Genomic DNA, 17,493 nt, shown 5'->3' on the forward strand with positions numbered 1-17,493 from the left:
TTGTGTTATTTTTTTACCCAGACCATGTACAGAACTTTGATTTTTGTGTTACCACTGGATTGCAAAGATTGAAAGCAGAATTCTCCCTATACTTACAAATACCTTGTAAAGTCCTATTTAAAGTGTTTTTTTGTTTTTGTTTTTTAATATCTCCCTTTTCAATCTTGGAAAAATTTAACCATCTAGTGTCCAAAATCCAATTCTTGCTATTCTATACTGGTCTTAAAGCTTTTTCTTACTTGATAAGTAGAATAGCTTGAAATGCATATTAATTATATTTTCTTTCATTTTTTTATATCTTCAACAGGAAACTAAAACCCAGTGTGTACGAATAGCTACAAAAGGTAAGAGCCTGACTTTTTTTCACTCCCTTTCTCCCTTGCACTAAGAGTAAGGTACTTTATTTTTTGCTTCAGGACTAATTAAATTTGCCATTTCTATTGCAAAGGCTTTGTAGTACAGCTCCCGTTATAGTGCTAGCAAAGTACTATGACTCACTTGAGTATCTTGAACACATAATGGTGGGCTACTTTCTCCTCCTTTGTACTTGGCTAGTAGAATTTTTTTTTGCAATAGACACGATTTAGCCAAAATATGAAAAACTCATTTTTGTCATTTGTACTCAGCAAATGAAGCCAACAAGGACAGGTCAGAAGCATAAAAGAGTCATCCTTCTTAATGAAAATTTAGGCATAGTTCAGAGCATGGAGATAGGTTGTTATCTTTATTATGTAAGTGATTTCCTAGGTGATACTTTTCTCCTTTCCTGTCTTTCTCTCTTTTGGTTTCTTTTCTTTCTTTCTTTTTCTTTTTCTTTTTCTTTTTCTTTTTCTTTTTCTTTTTCTTAAAGTTTCAAGGGAGACCATAGAATAAAACTTCAATGGAGTAGATCTGCCTGGGTTTAGTGATGCAGTATTCAGTCATTTAGTAATAAAAAGTAATTTTGTCTTAGGATAAAGATCTAAGATTCAGATTGGATGAGATTTTCCTTTTGCTACCACATTTATTGCTTCTCATTGCAAAGTTAAGTAACTTTTTCAACAATGAGAATCATTTGATAGATTTTTGCACCAGAAACAAGAAAAGACTATATTGATGATAGCATGATAATCCTAAGAGAATTGGTATTGTAGTTATGTATTGGCTGCTGTACAATTAGAGTACAATTAGAATTGTACTCATATTTTTGAGCTATAATAAATAAGTTTAAGACAAAAATGAATAGCCACATTCTGTTGGTGTTTGCAATCTTTTTTTTCCATCATTTCTTTAAAGTCTACTCATCAATCTACTCAATAAGCCCTTGTGTTTAATTCTTGATTTGTGATAGCAATTTATACAATTTCCGCTTGACTTATATAGAATAATGTGTGCACATTTCAAAGGAAAATAAAATAAGTTTTTTGGGGAAAAGACCTAAGATTATTTTAATTGTTCAAAGAGAATGAAAAAAGGAGAAATCTTAAAGGAGAGAAAGATAGAAAGGAAATATATAATTATTTACTTTTAGCTAGTTTAATTTACATTCCAGTATATCTTAAGTTGAGTTTTCTTAGGAAGTAGCTTAAAGGAAGCAGATATTTTGGGTTTCTACTTGTATTGTTTTCCTATGCTTTAGGGGAGAGAAATCAGTTTTGATCAAAAGCATTGCCAAAATTAACATTTGTTGAAGTTTTAAAGAGTTTTTTTTAGATGTAGCTAGCTACTTTGCTTTCACAAGTAAAAACTTCAAATGCCTCAAATATTTTAATTATCACTAAATTTTTGTATTACCTTAAGGAATATTGTGGTGTGTTTTTGTTTGTTTTTTGTGTGGTGTGGTGTGTGTGTGTGTGGTATTCTTTCACAAAATATTTTCTATAACACATTTTTTGGAGTCTAGCATATTTCATGTCATAGAAATCTAGTTTAAGTATTTGATAGAAAGCAACATGGGCTGGAAGATGGTATTAAAAGACATGTATGTAGTTCTCAATAGAGAGTGCATAAAGACAAAACTATGGAGTGTCATTCTGGCAATGGTGTTATTAACAAAGATCAAGAAGTCAGGGGAGAGGGACATTTCTGAGGGAAATCTAAAGCTCTATTTTATATTTGTTGGATTGGAAGCTCTGGAAGGACATCCATTTTAAAGAATTTAAAGAAATCTATACTTTCCTCTTCAGTCAGCAATTTGATTTTTAACCAAAAAGTGATGGAGTCAAGCCAACCCAACTCAGAATATTTATGGACAAACCTAAGTCATCAATTCTTTAAGAGGAAGGAAAGAAGAAAGGAAGAAAGAAGATATTCACAAGTTCCTACTGTGTACTAGGTGCTTTGTTAAGCCCTTTACAAATCTCATTTGATCCTCACTGCAACCCTGGGAAGTAAGGTCTATTATCATTCCCATTTTGCAGTTGAAGAAACTGAAGCAGACAAAGGTTATATAACTTGCCTAGGGTGTCACCCAATTAGTGAGTGTCTGCAACCAAATTTGAATTCAGAATTTCCTGTTTCAAGGCTCAGCCCTTTTAACTTTTATGTTCTCTTACGGTGAAAGATAGAATGTAGTACTTCATTTGGTATCAAATAAATAAAAATATATGCCATTCTACATAAAGATCCCTAAAGATGGCATAACCTCTTAGAAAACCATGTTAGCATTATCCATTTATAGTTTATTTTCATTTATTTTGCTAAACTTTTTCCAGTTGCATTTTAATGTGTTTCAGGATGTTGTTTGACTATTCAAACTCAAAGGGATAGGGCTTTGGGTTTTAAGTCATGAAGACCTCAATCCACATACCATTCCTTACACTTCCTTCCTGCAGTTAAGCTGGCTGAGCCTCAGTTTTCTGATCCACAAAATGAGATGTTTCAATTAGGGTTTTTTTAGGTCTATCTGAGACTTAGAAATCAATGTTCCTTTAATTATCTTTTGTCTGAAATATTATAAGAATTCCCTCTTAATCTCTAATTTCTCTCCTCTGCACTCCATTCTTCCCAGATTTGCCAAGGTAATATCCCCAATACAATCAATGAAGCAATCCCATTGATTATTGAGTAACATGTAAAGATTGTTTTTAAATAGTGGAGCCTTCAAAAGATCTACTGTGTTGCTTCCAAATTATCTTTCCAACTTTTTCACACATTATTCTCATTTCGTTACATATACTCTAAACATACTTCTTTCCCTTTTTCTCTCCTGATTTTGAATTTTTGCTTATGATATCTTCAATTTAAATAATGGCCTTCTCCCCTTTCTCTTTTAACCTCCATGAAGCTTTCCCTGAATCCAGTGAATTAAAATGGCCTGTCCTCAAATTCATTCTCTTTTATCTAGACCTTTTGTTGAACCAATACTCTGATTTTTTTTTTATTTTAATTGGTGGTCTTATTATGTTTTACATATATCATTTACATTTTACTAAGTTGTGAGCTCCTCGAGGGCAGGATCTGAGCTGTGTGAATATTATATATGCATAATGCCATGCATATCAGAGAATCTCAATTGAAAAGGCCCTTCAAGATTAGTTGGTTCACCTTTTAGTTGAACAGTATCCTCATCAGTGATTATATTGCTTCAGAATGATGACTTCTAGTGATTGAGAGCTCACTGTGCCACAAGGCTACTTATTCTATTCTCGTACAACTCTTGATTGTTAGAAAGTTTCTCCTTCTCTTAACCTGAATTCTACTTTTCTAGACCTTTCATTTATTTCAACTAATTCCAGTCTCAGATATCAAGCAGAAATTCTAATCCTTCTTCCAGTCAACCAATAGTCAGAAAGTGTTTCTCAGGAATTTATTACGTGTATGTATATCTATATCAACTTTTATTTCTATTATTACATTGTCTTCCTTACAAGATTGAGCTCTTTGAGGGCAGGAAGCATGCTTGCCTTTCTTTGTAGCCCTTGTGCTTAGCCCCTTGCCTGGCACATAGTAGACACTTAAATATATATTGACTGATTCACTATTATATGGCACAGTTTTTCAGTTCCCTTATTTTAAATTTCTAGTTTGTTGGTGTCCTTCCTAAAATGTGCTGTGTTTGGAACTAAAGACATTGTGGTTTGAACAGAGGCAAGCACATCAGCATCTTCCCACTACTCTATAGTATGGTTCTATTACTAAAAAAGCATAACTTTTTAAATTGTCACAGTACACTCCTGACTTAAACTAAGCTTGATAATTTGGATCTTTTCCCCCATGACCTGCTTTCTAATAATGACTCTTCCATCTTGTATATATGCAGTTGACTTTTTGAATTGAAGAATAGGACTTTGTCAACACAGATATCTAGCAGTTGACTGTACTACCCCATTAGTTGAGAATGATCTTTATATTTTAAAATCAAATTTTGTTTTAAAATTTAAAAGCCATTTTTAACTCATGTAGGTCTTTATGTTAATATTTTTTTGATCTCTGTAAGTAAACTATGAAAAAGTTATATGGTTTGCCAATGAAAATAATTCCCACAATCCGAGTTCCCTGGCTGACAAAATAATAAAATATTATTTGATTTGTATAAAATATTAATTTATCCCTATTAAATGTATTATGAGGCTTCATCCACTGATCTAGTCTGTCAAGAATTTTTGGGGGAGGCAGAGACTTCCAATTATGTCATCCAATATGTCAGCCTTCTTTCCTTTCTTTATGTTATCAGCAAATTCAGTAAATGTTCTACCCATGGCTGCATTAAAGTCTTTTAAAAAATATTGAACAACACAGCCCCAAGGACAGATCTTTGGAATCTTCCAATAGATATTTTTCAGGGAGAAAGGTTGATATCACCATATGAACAAGATATCCTGTCACCTTATTTCACAGCAGCATAGAACTACCAAACTCAGGAAATGATTAAGGCTGAATTTCTGATAATTTTTTTAAATAATATTTTTTCTGTATCTTTTAAAAAATAGATGTGTGTTTTTTTATTTTTTTTATTTTTTTTTTATTTCCCTCTGTGATGTTTGGCATCATGGCTTTTCACTTCACTCCACATTTTCTTAGGAAGATACTAAGAAGGAAGGAAAAGGAATAAGCATTTATATAGCACCTACTGTGTACCAGACATGGTATTAAGGGCTTTTTACAAATATTATCTCTTTTCATCTCCAAAGCAACTCTGTGAGGTAGGTGATATTATTATCCCCCCACCTTTTTTTTTTTTTTTTTTTTTTTTTTTTTTTTTTGGTGAGGCAGTTGTGTTTAAGTGAGTTGCCCATGATCATATAGCCAGTAAGTGTTGTGTCTGAGACCAGATTTGAACTCAAGTCCTCCTGACTTAAGAGCTGGTGCTCTATCCACTGCACCCACATAGCTATCCCAATTATCCCCATTTTTAAGATTGAGGATAGTGTGCTGCTTAGGGTCAGTTGGTAGTATTAAAAGAATGGGCTAAGTCATGATGGATTGTGTGCAGCAAGTATAGTCCTGGATCAAAATGAGCTAGGATGCCTAAGTAGTTATATTTTTAGTGTATTCTAACTGTAGCCTTTGTTTTTATATTTTTTATGTTTTTATATTAATTACAACTGGGTAAATGCCTTGAACCTGCATTTGTATTGCCCTCCTATGAATCCAAAACTCAGTGTTACAAAAAGTTTATAACCAAGGGATACTATCATTGAAGAAAGTTGCATTCTTCCTTTGCCTCCTCTGCATCATCACCTTTCCTCTAGTCAAGTAGCAATCATATGAGACCTTGCTTACAGAAATACTTTTATAATCAACTTAGTCTTCACTTTAAGGAGAGACTCAGTTCAGTCTCATTCATTCGCCACCTCTGCTTTGACTTTCTAGACTTGGACACCATTCTCTCACTCCCCATACTCTACAACTGCTCTCCTTTCCAGCTCCTTTTTGTGTTTAGTCTTTCTTCATTAGAATGTAAACTCCTTGGGGGCAAGGACAGTCTTTTTGCTTCATTTTTATAACCCTTGTGCTTAGCACAGTGCCTGGCATGTAATGTGTGCTTAAAACTTTGCTGCTTTATTGTATTTTGCTATGGTAGTACCTGCCAGAGTTTCTTTGCATTTCATTGGCACAACTTTCAAGAATCTAAAGTTATTTGTATGGTATACTCTGCCACAGTGAAGAATTGAGGTAAAAGTCTAGTCTTGTCCAAATTTCTTGGTCTTGGATTTATTGTTGTTCAGTCATTTTTCATTCATGTCTTACTCTTTATGTCCTCATTTGGAATTTTCTTGGAAAATACTGCTGTGTTTTGCTATTTCTTCTCCAGTTTTTTACAAATGAAGAAATTGAGGCAAATAGGGTTGTGACTTGCTTGGGGTCACACAGTTAGTCAACTAAGGAAGATAAATATTTCTGATTCCAGAGCTGGCATTCTATCCACTGTTTCATCTAGCTGCCCAAAATACATAGTAGCTATTATTATTATTATTATTATTGTTGTTGTTGTTGTTGTTACATATTGAGAGAAAGGAGAGAAATAAACCAGGACCTCATGATAGCATAAATAGCATCACGTTCCATAGGACTTCTTCCTCATTTTCATTTTTCCTAATACCCCCTATCTCTACCTGTGAGAATTGTAAAACTATATTAACTTTGAGATTGAACCATTGGAGAATAGATCACAGGATTAAAATCAATGATTCCTGATCCCTTTTTTGTACCTAAAAGGATTTCTTAGCCACCTTTACCATTATGTTATTGTTGTCCCACCACAAAAAAGTTTTTTTTTTTCTTTTTAAATACATTAATAGAAAAATTCAATAAATCTTACGTTATTAATTACATCTAACATAACTATGTTATATAAAACTGAAGATATCTCTAAATAAATTTCCTGAATAAAAACTTTGTACAGGTGATATAGTTGCAACTATTACTAAAGTTTATAAAGTTCAAATTTATTGTGGCATTTTTTTCTATATAGACTTATCATATGGTATAAACTCTCCCTCACCCAGATAGGTAAATCATATCATTTCTAATTGTAACTCATTTAATTATTGTTCTAGTAACTAATAATAACTAATATTTACATAGTGTTTATTATATGCCAAGTGCTTTAATTTTTTTCAATTGATCTACACAATAGCCCTGGCATATAGGTGCTATTATTACACCCATTTTGCAGATAGGAAACTGAGGAAAACAGAGTAAGTAACTTTCTATGGGTCATACAGCAAGTAAATGTCTAAGGACGAATTTGCATTCAGGTCTTGTTGAGGCCCTGTGCAGTATTTGTTGTGCCATGTAGGTGACCACAAACTAAAACATATTTTTGCTTTGCTAATGTGTAGCTTTATTTGGATCAGAGAATCCTCCCCTCCCCTCTGTCACTGGCATATTTTTTGTTTTTATCTCTTGTGTTTGGAGTCACCCAATCTAACTATGTGCTATCTTAAATTGAAACAATTTAGAAGATTCTCTTTCAACACCTTAATTATTGTTACTGTTATAACTTCCTTCTATAGCTCTTTTGAGACTTTGGAATTTGAAGTTCCTGTTCTTGGGATTTAATCCAAATTAAGGAATATGGTGATAGATTAGATCACAAGCTCCAAAGAAAAGGTTAATAACTATTACCTTTTTTCATTACTTAAATCTCAGTTGTTGGAATCTTATATTTAATGATGAAAAGTATTATTAAATATAAGAGGAATGACAATTACTTGAACTGTTATTTGGTAAGCAAGTTATAATTTAACCTTATATTGAATTTGGTCAAATTGATTTTTCAAGGAATAAGCACCTTGACATGATGCCTTTCCTTCCAGGGTCTTAAAGTACTTTAGGGACAAGAAATATTGAAGACATTTCATTTTCAGCTTTTACAGTATGTTGTTGATTATGTTACAAGATAATTGAAGTTGAAGCTGAGTCCTAAAATGCCTGTATATGCAAGGCTGGCTTCACATTAGCACAAGTGGCTCCCTTTTCTGCTTTTGTGATGTATAGTATACATGTAGACTCTACCCCTCTCTTAATTGCAGCAGATATGGAAAAAAATTTAACACCGAATGGGGAGATATTTATATCTGTATCTATAGCTATAGCTAAAGGTATATATCTTTCCATTGAAAATAGGGATTATTGCCTTTGTACAAACAAAACTAATGCAAACAAAATTAGAAGAGAAGCAACAAACTGGGAAAACATTTTTACAGTTAAAGGTTCTGATAAAGACCTCATTTCCAAAATATATAGAGAATTGACTCTAATTTATAAGAAATCAAGCCATTCTCCAATTGATTAATGGTCAAAGGATATGAACAGACAATTTTCAGATGATGAAATTGAAACTATTTCCACTCATATGAAAGGGTGTTCCAAATCACTATTGATCAAAGAAATGCAAATTAAGACAACTCTGAGATACCACTACACACCTGTCAGATTGGCTAAGATGACAGGAAAAAATAATGATGAATATTGGAGGGGGTGTGGGAAAACTGGGATCTTTGACTCATAGTCTTCTTTTCAAAATGGCCCTCAATTCTGGCTCTTTATTTCCTCAAACTTTGACCACATTGACTTTTCAATTCTGCTTTCTTTAATGATCATTTTTCTTTATTTTTGCCCATCTCTCTATGTGTTTTAGTTTTTAGTGCTATTTCTCTCTTAAAATTGGTTTATATTCACTTGGCTGTATGTCTGTCTCTTACTCCATTCCCCCCACACCAATAAAATAGAAACTAAAAACTGTGAATTTTTTTGTTTTGTATCCTATGTGATTTTTTTATTTAGAAGACAATTAATAAATTTTAAGTGAATTGAATTTATTATAATAGAGGGAGATGACACAGGCTACATACTATCCAAGTATCTGTCCCCAAAAGACATCAGGAGACTTTATTGTAAAATTTATGACATGTTTGTGCCTTCAGGCTAACATCACAAAGAAATTGGAGAAGTGATCAGAACCAAAAAGGGAAAAAAAAAAATTAAAGACAGGTGTAAGGTAGTACCCTTATAGGGGAAGGGAGGACTACAAAGAACATAATAATACCATGAGAAAATACACATGTCTGGTAGAAATTGGTCTAGGTAGCATATTGTAAGTGCAGAGTTACACTTGAGTCAACATTTTTTTTTTTCACATTATAACATTCAGTCAACTCTAAGTCATCTATGGGAATTAAAGAAACAGAAGCTAGATAAAAAGGTTATCACAAATAAGTGATGTTGAAGTATTAGTTCCTTTTACCTGACAGATCTTTACAAAAGATTGCTGACAAAGAGCAGTGATTACTTAGTTATATGACTTACTCAGCCCAGATAGACAACTAGGTCCCTCTCATAACTGAGAAATATACAACCCACTAATATTATGATCCTGATTTTAAGTTAAAGTGACTTTGGGAATATCTAGCTAGGTTGTTAATGCCTGGAATTGTATAGGCAGAGAGTTAAAAGTATTTTAGATTCCTAACATTCCTGAGTTAGATTCCTATGAAGAAAATGGAACATGACTGAGCTTTATGATTCCCTTAATCCAACTACCCAAATCAACAGGTACTGCCTTATGGAGAGTTTGGCACTCTTATGAGGACAGTCTAATATTTCCTGGAAGTTTCTTTTACTATGTATTAATTGAATCCTTCAGGAAAAGAGTGTGAGCAAGCCTTACTTCAATTGTGGCAGAACATTTTCCTGGGATAGGCATACTGTGCTTCCAGAAGGCCTTATTTTTGTTCATTCTATTAAACAACAGAGTGTTTGCTAAAGATGGGTAAAAAAAAAAAAATCTGGATAAGGCAGTGGTCCTCAAACTTTTTAAATACGAGGCCAGTTCACTACTATAGTAAAAACAAAAACTCACACTCTGTCTCCACCTCTCAGCCCATTTGCCATAACCCTGCAGGCCGCATAAATGTCCTCAGTGGGCCACATCTGGCCCACGGGCCATAGTTTGAGAACCCCTGAGATAGAAAGTCCAGGATTACAAAATGCAGAGGTATAAAATTAATCCTTTTTTTCCTAGATTGTTCAGAAGCTTTGTAAAATTTTACACTTAACTTGGAAAGGATTCATAGAGGAATACAAATAGCCCAAGTCAAGTGAACAAGTATTTATTAAACACTTAACAATGTTCCATGCACTGTGATAAAATCTGGGAATAGAAAGAAAAGGCAGAAAACCGTAAAATATTATTTCTATGAAAAATGAACTATAGATACTTTAACTATTAGCAAAGAAGGAAAGGAGGCAAAGAGATAGTCATCACTTTCATGGAGCATTTGGCAGACTATTGGTAGAAAGGGTTTCCTCACAGGGATTTCCCTTAACTGTTAAAACTATAGTTATAACAACAAAATTAGGAAAGAAAGTGACTAACTGCTATTCATCTCTACTAAAAATAAAATTAGAACAAAACAGATCATATTGATATTTTAACTAGTTCAATAAAACTTCAGCAAAATAATTTTTGAAAGAAAAAAAAAAAAGAAAATCACCCATTATTGGATGTATTAGCCTTTCAATTTTTTATTTGCTTAGGCTTTGATCTGTGGTCTTTGATGAAGTAATTATTATAACTCTCCTGAAACCCATTCTCACTTGTCCATCTTTTCCACACCTACTCCATGTACATATCATGTCCTTTAATCCATCCTTGGGTGTTCCCTGAAAAACATGAAAGGAGAGGTATTTAGTTGAATATGCATCTTGAAGACAGAGAGGAAAATAAAAAAAGTACCAAGATATAAAGAGATGACAAATAAAGAAAAGTGATGAATAGGGAAAGCAGAATTGAAAAGTAAGAGTAGCCAAAGTTTGAGGAGAGAGCTATAATTGAGACCATTTTAGAGGTAAGATTGTGGGTAAAAGAAGCTGGAATGATTTGATTCTTCCTCAGACCTGCCCCTTTATCGTCATGACTGCACAACTTGCTAGATTAACATTTCATCTAAAAATTGCTCTTTTGTGAAGCTAAGCCAGAAAGTGAAAAGAAAGACAAAGCAGTTAGGAGGTGGGTAGGCAAACTTTGGAAAGCAACTGAGGGCCGTTTTCATTTAGTAAAATAAATATAGAAACCTATTAAGAAGAACTGGTATAGTATCTATCCCCAGCTCATTCCAGTTTTATTGGAATCTTGCTTCATGAGAATAACACTTTCATGAATTTGTTAAAGGATAGAGTTACTCTTTAAGGTACTTGCCAAGTAAGACCAAAGAGAACTAAGAAAACAAAGTAAAATTGGGGCGAGTAGTCAGGTGAAAAGGAGACCTTGGTAACAAATAAAGAAGAACTTAGAAATAATCAAAGAAAGCAGTCCAAGTAAAATTTTTTTTAAAAAATTAAACATTTTAACCCAGACATAAATTATAAGAACATGACAATTCTAAGTATGTATTTTTGCCAGTTTAATTGAAAATTAACTTGAAGTTAAAAAAAAATGTTCATTCTACTTCTATTTTTCTATTTTTATTTTTTGTCATTACAAATACTGGAACAATGTGGGTAATCCTTTGAAGTAATGTTTATTCTGGATACAGAATATTAAAACATCTCCTCTTCATATTAGGAAGAGGTAGATATTCCCAGGATTTTAAGGGTTTAATTCTGACCCTATATAGTGTGCAGTGTGCCTATCCTTCTTTTATGGTCAAGAATCACTGTACTTCTATTTAGTTCCCATTTGGGAAACTAAAGTTTATTAAGAGAGTCCTTCCCACCTGATAAGCATATGACACATGGAGTACATTTACTGACTAATTGTGAGGTCATCTTAAGTTACCTAACCTATCTAAGCTTTAATTTCCTCACATCTAAAATTGAAATAATTCCTGAAGTAGTTATATTACTAATACTGGTATGATAGACAGCTGAATAAATATTAACAAGTTAAATAGTAAATGGTGTTTTAAATGTCAGATAGACGTAGTATTTATGGTAAGATAGCAAACGAGGTGGAATCGTGGCAGTTACCTGTAGGTCTGACACCAAAAAGAGTTTGTAGTCTCTTCTTTTCAGACAGATAGGTCTTTATTGAGGAGGCCTAATTTGAGGAATTACTTATTTGGGGAAAGGAGATGGTATACTTAAATTAGAATCTAATAAGGGAAAAGTCATTCTAGTGCATATATTAGGAAACCACTTACAGGTAGGAGTTATATAAACTGATAAAGGAGAACTGAGCAATAATGTTTATGATGAACACCAAAATAGAAGTTTTTTAGAAGGAGAATGACTCATAAAAAGCTTTGAAATAGACTATGAGAATGAGTCCAAGTATTGTGGGAAAGTACCATTAAAAATTATGGGAGTAAATAAGTATACAACACCTAGCTTCCTCTATTAATAGAATATTTTTGAAAATGCTTAGCACAGTCTTGGCACTATATAAATGCTTATTCTTTTCCTTTCCTCTTCTTTCCTTTCCTGTTACAAATTATAGAAGTAAATGCATACATGAATGGAAGAAAAATCATAGGTTACGTGTCAGAGGCTTTGCTAAAAGTGCTGAGGATTCAAATACAAAGGTGGAAACAGTCCCTGATCTCAAAGCTTAAATTCTATTAGAGAAAGATAGTAGGCCAGAGAGGTTTAGAAAGTCACAGGACAATAAGGGACTGTTGGAATGAGGAATCTGGAGCCGAAAGAGTAATTCCTCTACACTATCGTCTCTGAGCCAGATGGCAAAGGAAAATGAAAAGCTAACAGTAAAAGATGGGGGGAAGTCTGTATCAAACCCTGAACAGATACAATTATAATCTACCAAAACGTTTGTTGGAAAGGTTCTTAGAAGTCAGATATCTTTCACATTTTATGGATGAAGACACTAGCTAAAATACTCTGGATTTCAAAGGTACTCAGTCTGTAAACAAGATTTTTACCTACATAATCCCTTGTACTCAGTATTCTAGACCTTTTAGACTATTGGAAATAGGAAATTTCAGTGGTTAGCCTAGTCTCTAGTCCCCCCAAAAATCTTTTATACATATTAAGGAGATTATAATACAATACAAATATAATAAAATAGCATCTCTGAATTGGGCATGTATCTTTTCATTACTAAATCCCAAATATTTAATCATACATGTCTCTGTGTGTTTGAAAGCACAAAACAAATAAAGATTTAGACTGTATTTTGCCATACTCCAAAATTCAGACACTAAGAGGAGAATTGATATATGTGATGACAGAGAAGCCTTGATATAGCCTCTTGACAAGGAGAAAAAAAGAAGAAAGGGAAAGAAATGATACTTGTAATAGAGCTATTGGGGAGGGGAAGGAGTGAAAATATATGCCCTTTTTTCTCATTTTCTCTTCTTAGCATTTGTAATTACGTTGTTCCTTTGGAAGGTATACACCCTAGTTTGATATGTTAGTTTCTTTTTTGGTCTTCTTCACTAGTCCTGTTATCCAGGCCAAGTTGGAATAACTAGCCTTTGCATTTTAAACTCAACATACCACTTTTTTCTCCCCATATTTGGGAGGTGACTAAAAGAAGGATGAGATATCAGAAAGAATTAACTCTCTGATTTCACATAAATTTATTCATATCTGATCATATTTCCCGGGGTCACCCCATTTCTGAATTCATTTGCTCTGGAGAATATGAGGATAAAGAGGGAACTCATACTATTCCACCAATGCCATACTTTCTCTAGAATGCAGTGAAATAATCATTACTATGTTCCAAATATTGGCACTTTATAAGCTGGAAAGCTTTTAATAAAACTGAGGTACATAAAATTTTGTTTAGTGTCTTCTCTAGGTAACCTTGCTAGCATAACTACAACTAGAACCCATTCCACTACTTTTCCATTGCTATTTTATGATTAGTGATGGGTGTTGTAAAAGTATATGTTAAAGGTGACAGTTTAGGGATTTATGACTGTAACTTAAAGAAGAGAGAGGAAGTACTATAAATAGGCTATCTCAAGACAAAAAAAGTGGCAAGACTTGAAAATAAATTATAAATACAGTCACCAGTTGAAAAACACTTTTAAGGGGGGACAGAAAAGAATTTTGAACTCAAATTTTTCAAAAAAATCAATGTAAAATTGTTTTTAAATACAATTAAGAAAAAAATTAAATTAAAAAAAAACTTTTTAAAAATTTCCTTTAAATTTCATGCTCATTTATCTACGTGCAGGATGAGACCTCCAAAATCATTTGGTCCTGCTAAATGTCACACATATTTGTGAGTGTGATTTTGTGGAATGGAGGAAGATAGGTTTTTTTTTTTTTTTTTTTTTATCCTTTTGATTTGGCAACAAGGCATTCAGATCAAGATATCTTCCAGGTAAAGTGACCTGTACTAAAAGCAATAAGAGTTTAGAGATAGACATTGTCTACTTTATAGATAATAATTTTAATGATAATAGCTGACATTTATGTACCATTTGATTATTTACAAAGCACTTTACATACAAGACCTCTTTTATCCCCACCACAGACCACTTAGATAAGAAAGCTGATACCAGCAAGTAATACTGCTTTCTGAAACTAAGAGCTTGTCAGTAGGAAATAAGATCCATGTTGCCCTTTTCTTCACTAGTCCATATTTGCTAATGAACATAAATTCAATAAACATTGAATGCTTTTAATGTTGTGTGTGTTTGAAAACTGTCTGTAACATTTTAAAATCATTATATATTATTAAGAGTCTATCCCCAATTTTTAGGATCCAGATTTCCTGGTGTCTATCTCAGTAGATGTAAAATCATAGCTTAGACTAGATAGGCAGTTTTTCTGTGACAGCATTGCCCTTGGTTAGCACAAATAATCCAGAGTTGAATCTCTTTATCTATAAAACATACTAAAAGGAGAACTGCTTCATAAACTATGTTTCATATGGCTAATATCCCTTTATACACATTGCTGTCATGTTACTAACATATTGCCTGCGTCTAGTTCAGGATATAAAATATTTTCATTATAACTTAACAATTAATAGTCTTGTATCACCATCCTTTGGGGAATTTTTAATATATGCTAATTTAATTTTCTTAAGAGAACAACTTTTTGCATTCCTGTTTGTCCCACATACTGTAATGGATTTTTTTAAAAAATAGTATTTACTACAAATAATGATTAATCCTTTATCAATATTAAACCTACAAGGGTCACTCTTTAAATTGAAACTTTGATTGGATACTACTTTGTAAATACTTATGGCACCATAATATATTTCCTAAATATAAAAATTACAAAGGTTAAAATAATAACTCATCTGAGCAAATTACTGATAGAGAAAAGCAAAAAAATAATGTGAAATTCAGGTGTTGAATAATGCTCTTAGTATAAGCCTGAAAGGCAAAATCAATAGTGTGTGAAATTGGAAAATATATGATAAACTATTCCTACAGATACTACAAATTTTGACATACCTGATTTCCCCTGCCTTCATTGTTAGTAACTTCCTAAATAAAATTAGTGTTTTGTTCAGTTATGTTGGTAGAGAAGACATTTTTCAATAAATTCTACCATTTTCTCAGAAGAGACAAGTATTTCTTTAGGGAAAGTTTATGGATGACAAACATTTCTAGAACAAAAGAGATTTAATCAAATTTAGGATTTCTGAACTGAAAAATGGATAAAAATGTCAATCCTAGTTATTTTTGTTCCAAAAGTTCACTTACAAATTCAATTTTTCCTCACTTCACGATTAATAATGGTTAAGTTCTCAGAACAGAACATAAAATCTTAACTAACTCATAATATAGCCAAAATTTATTACTTACAATAGTGAAAAAGAACCTGACTATAATGTGGCATAATTTTATGTGAAAACAGATTTTAAATTTTCATTTGAAATAGAGTGAGCTCACTTCCTTTGGTCTATATCTCTCTCCTTATTGCTTCCGTAGTAGCAGGACTAGGGTTTTCACTACTTCCTTGGTAGAAGAGAAGGTAGTGGGAAGAGAATGAGAGTACCAGAAACAGGGTTATGTGAACAGAAATCTGGATCTCTTCAATAGAGGTGAGTGAAAAAAGAGAGGGGTATATTATTAATGGTCAGGGTAGTCTTGTCTCTAAGAGAAATAAGAGCCCAAAGCCCTATTCTCCTGAAATTTCCGAATGTCCAAGAATTCCCCTGAATAATCAAACACAGCTGTGTGTTTTTTTTTTTTTTTTTTTAACCCATTAAAAAGTTTTACCTAGTGGAAAATTGAAATACTTAGGTGTTAGGAGCATGGCAGTGCTTAGAATTCTTTAAATAGATTTGGAGCACTGATTTAGTATCTCAATTGTAAATAAGCCAAAAGTAAGGGTTTACTTTAATACTTTAGAATATACTTTTAGCACAAGCTATTCCTATACTGAAGAGGACCAAAGGGACTCCAAGTTTTCAGGAGAACTTGATTTGGTAAAAACAATTTATTGCTTGATGGTCATTCTTCTAGTGTTGTATCTCTGAAAACTGAACTTAATTCACCTTATTGTTGTTGAATTGTTTTATTTATATCTAACTCTGTATCTCCATTTGGTTTTTTAGGTTTGTTTGTTTTTGGCAGTAATAAAGGAGTGGTTTGCCATTTTCTTCCTTAGTTCATTTTATAGATGAGGAAACTGGTCTGGGGTCACATGGCTAGTAAGTATCTGATATCAGATTTAAACTTAGGAAGAGTTTTCCTGACTCCAGGCCTCACATTCTCTCTAGTGCACCACTATTTCATGTAGTCTATAATTAAGCCTTCTTAGTGTGGCCTATTCTTCTAACACTTGCACTCTATTGATATATCCTAAGGACTTAAGCAATCCTCTGTGGAGTGTTGAGGCAGGTATGGAACAGGATGATGATTCTGTAGGAACGGTAAGACTGTAGTACAAGTAAGTCAGGTTATTATTTATATAGAAAAAAGAGGTATTTTGCTAGTTTGTTTCAAAAGAAAAAATCCTGACTGGAGAAATAGCATGAAGTCTAGAAAGCCTTTCCAGAACTGAGGAAAATATATTGTTTAGGAGGAGGAAAAATAAGTGCCAGGTTTTCTTTTTTAAATTCATTTTCTCTAATAGAAATTATCTGAGGAACAAAATAATAACCAAAAAACTTGATATTCAGTTTTCTCCTTCATTCTTTGTCTCTTCTCTGTCATTTCTGCTCTTGTCACTAGGTAAAGTCTATGTTTTAAAAAACATTTGTTTTTGAAGTTTCAATATGTGGTGCTACTTTAGGCAACATCTTTCATTGCTGTCTTTTTCTTTGGGCTTGCAGATGGATGAAAATGCCATCTCAAGTGACAGACATTTGAGAATAAATTAGAAATAAGGGAGAAAGATTTCTTAATCTGTAGGGAAAAAAACCACATCTGAACTGCATTTGGGGCTTGCTGCATGTGTATACATCATTTAAAGGAATTCCCAATGTTTTAATTGTTTAATTCAATAGATTTCATAATTTTCTATTATGTGTAAAAGACTATACTTTGCTTTAAGAATAGAGTCCAGAAAAAATGAAAAATTAACCTGCCTTCTAGGAGCTTACTCAGTACAATACAATGGTCTCAAAAAACAACAGTTGAAAGAAATTTAAACTGTACTTATATTCTGCTATCATGTCACTCTTTATTAGGA

The 17,493-nt window shown here is 32.8% G+C and overlaps 1 protein-coding gene across 13 annotated transcripts in view; it reads left to right on the forward strand.

The window, feature by feature from the left end:
* The window catches only part of PTPRK (protein tyrosine phosphatase receptor type K), a 742,018-nt gene that overhangs the window by 621,957 nt on the left and 102,568 nt on the right, over positions 1–17,493 (forward strand). For all 13 annotated transcript variants that reach the window (XR_012489194.1, XR_012489195.1, XM_074309869.1 and 10 more), the window contains exon 13: positions 308–344. Coding sequence is in view for 11 of the 13 variants with exons in the window: in XM_074309869.1 (XP_074165970.1) it covers positions 308–344 (37 nt within the window). In the remaining 2 variants the exon portion in view is untranslated. The remainder of the gene's footprint in view (positions 1–307; positions 345–17,493) is intronic.

The sequence above is a fragment of the Sminthopsis crassicaudata genome, chromosome 4 (assembly GCF_048593235.1).
Source record: "Sminthopsis crassicaudata isolate SCR6 chromosome 4, ASM4859323v1, whole genome shotgun sequence".
Lineage (NCBI taxonomy): Eukaryota > Metazoa > Chordata > Mammalia > Dasyuromorphia > Dasyuridae > Sminthopsis > Sminthopsis crassicaudata.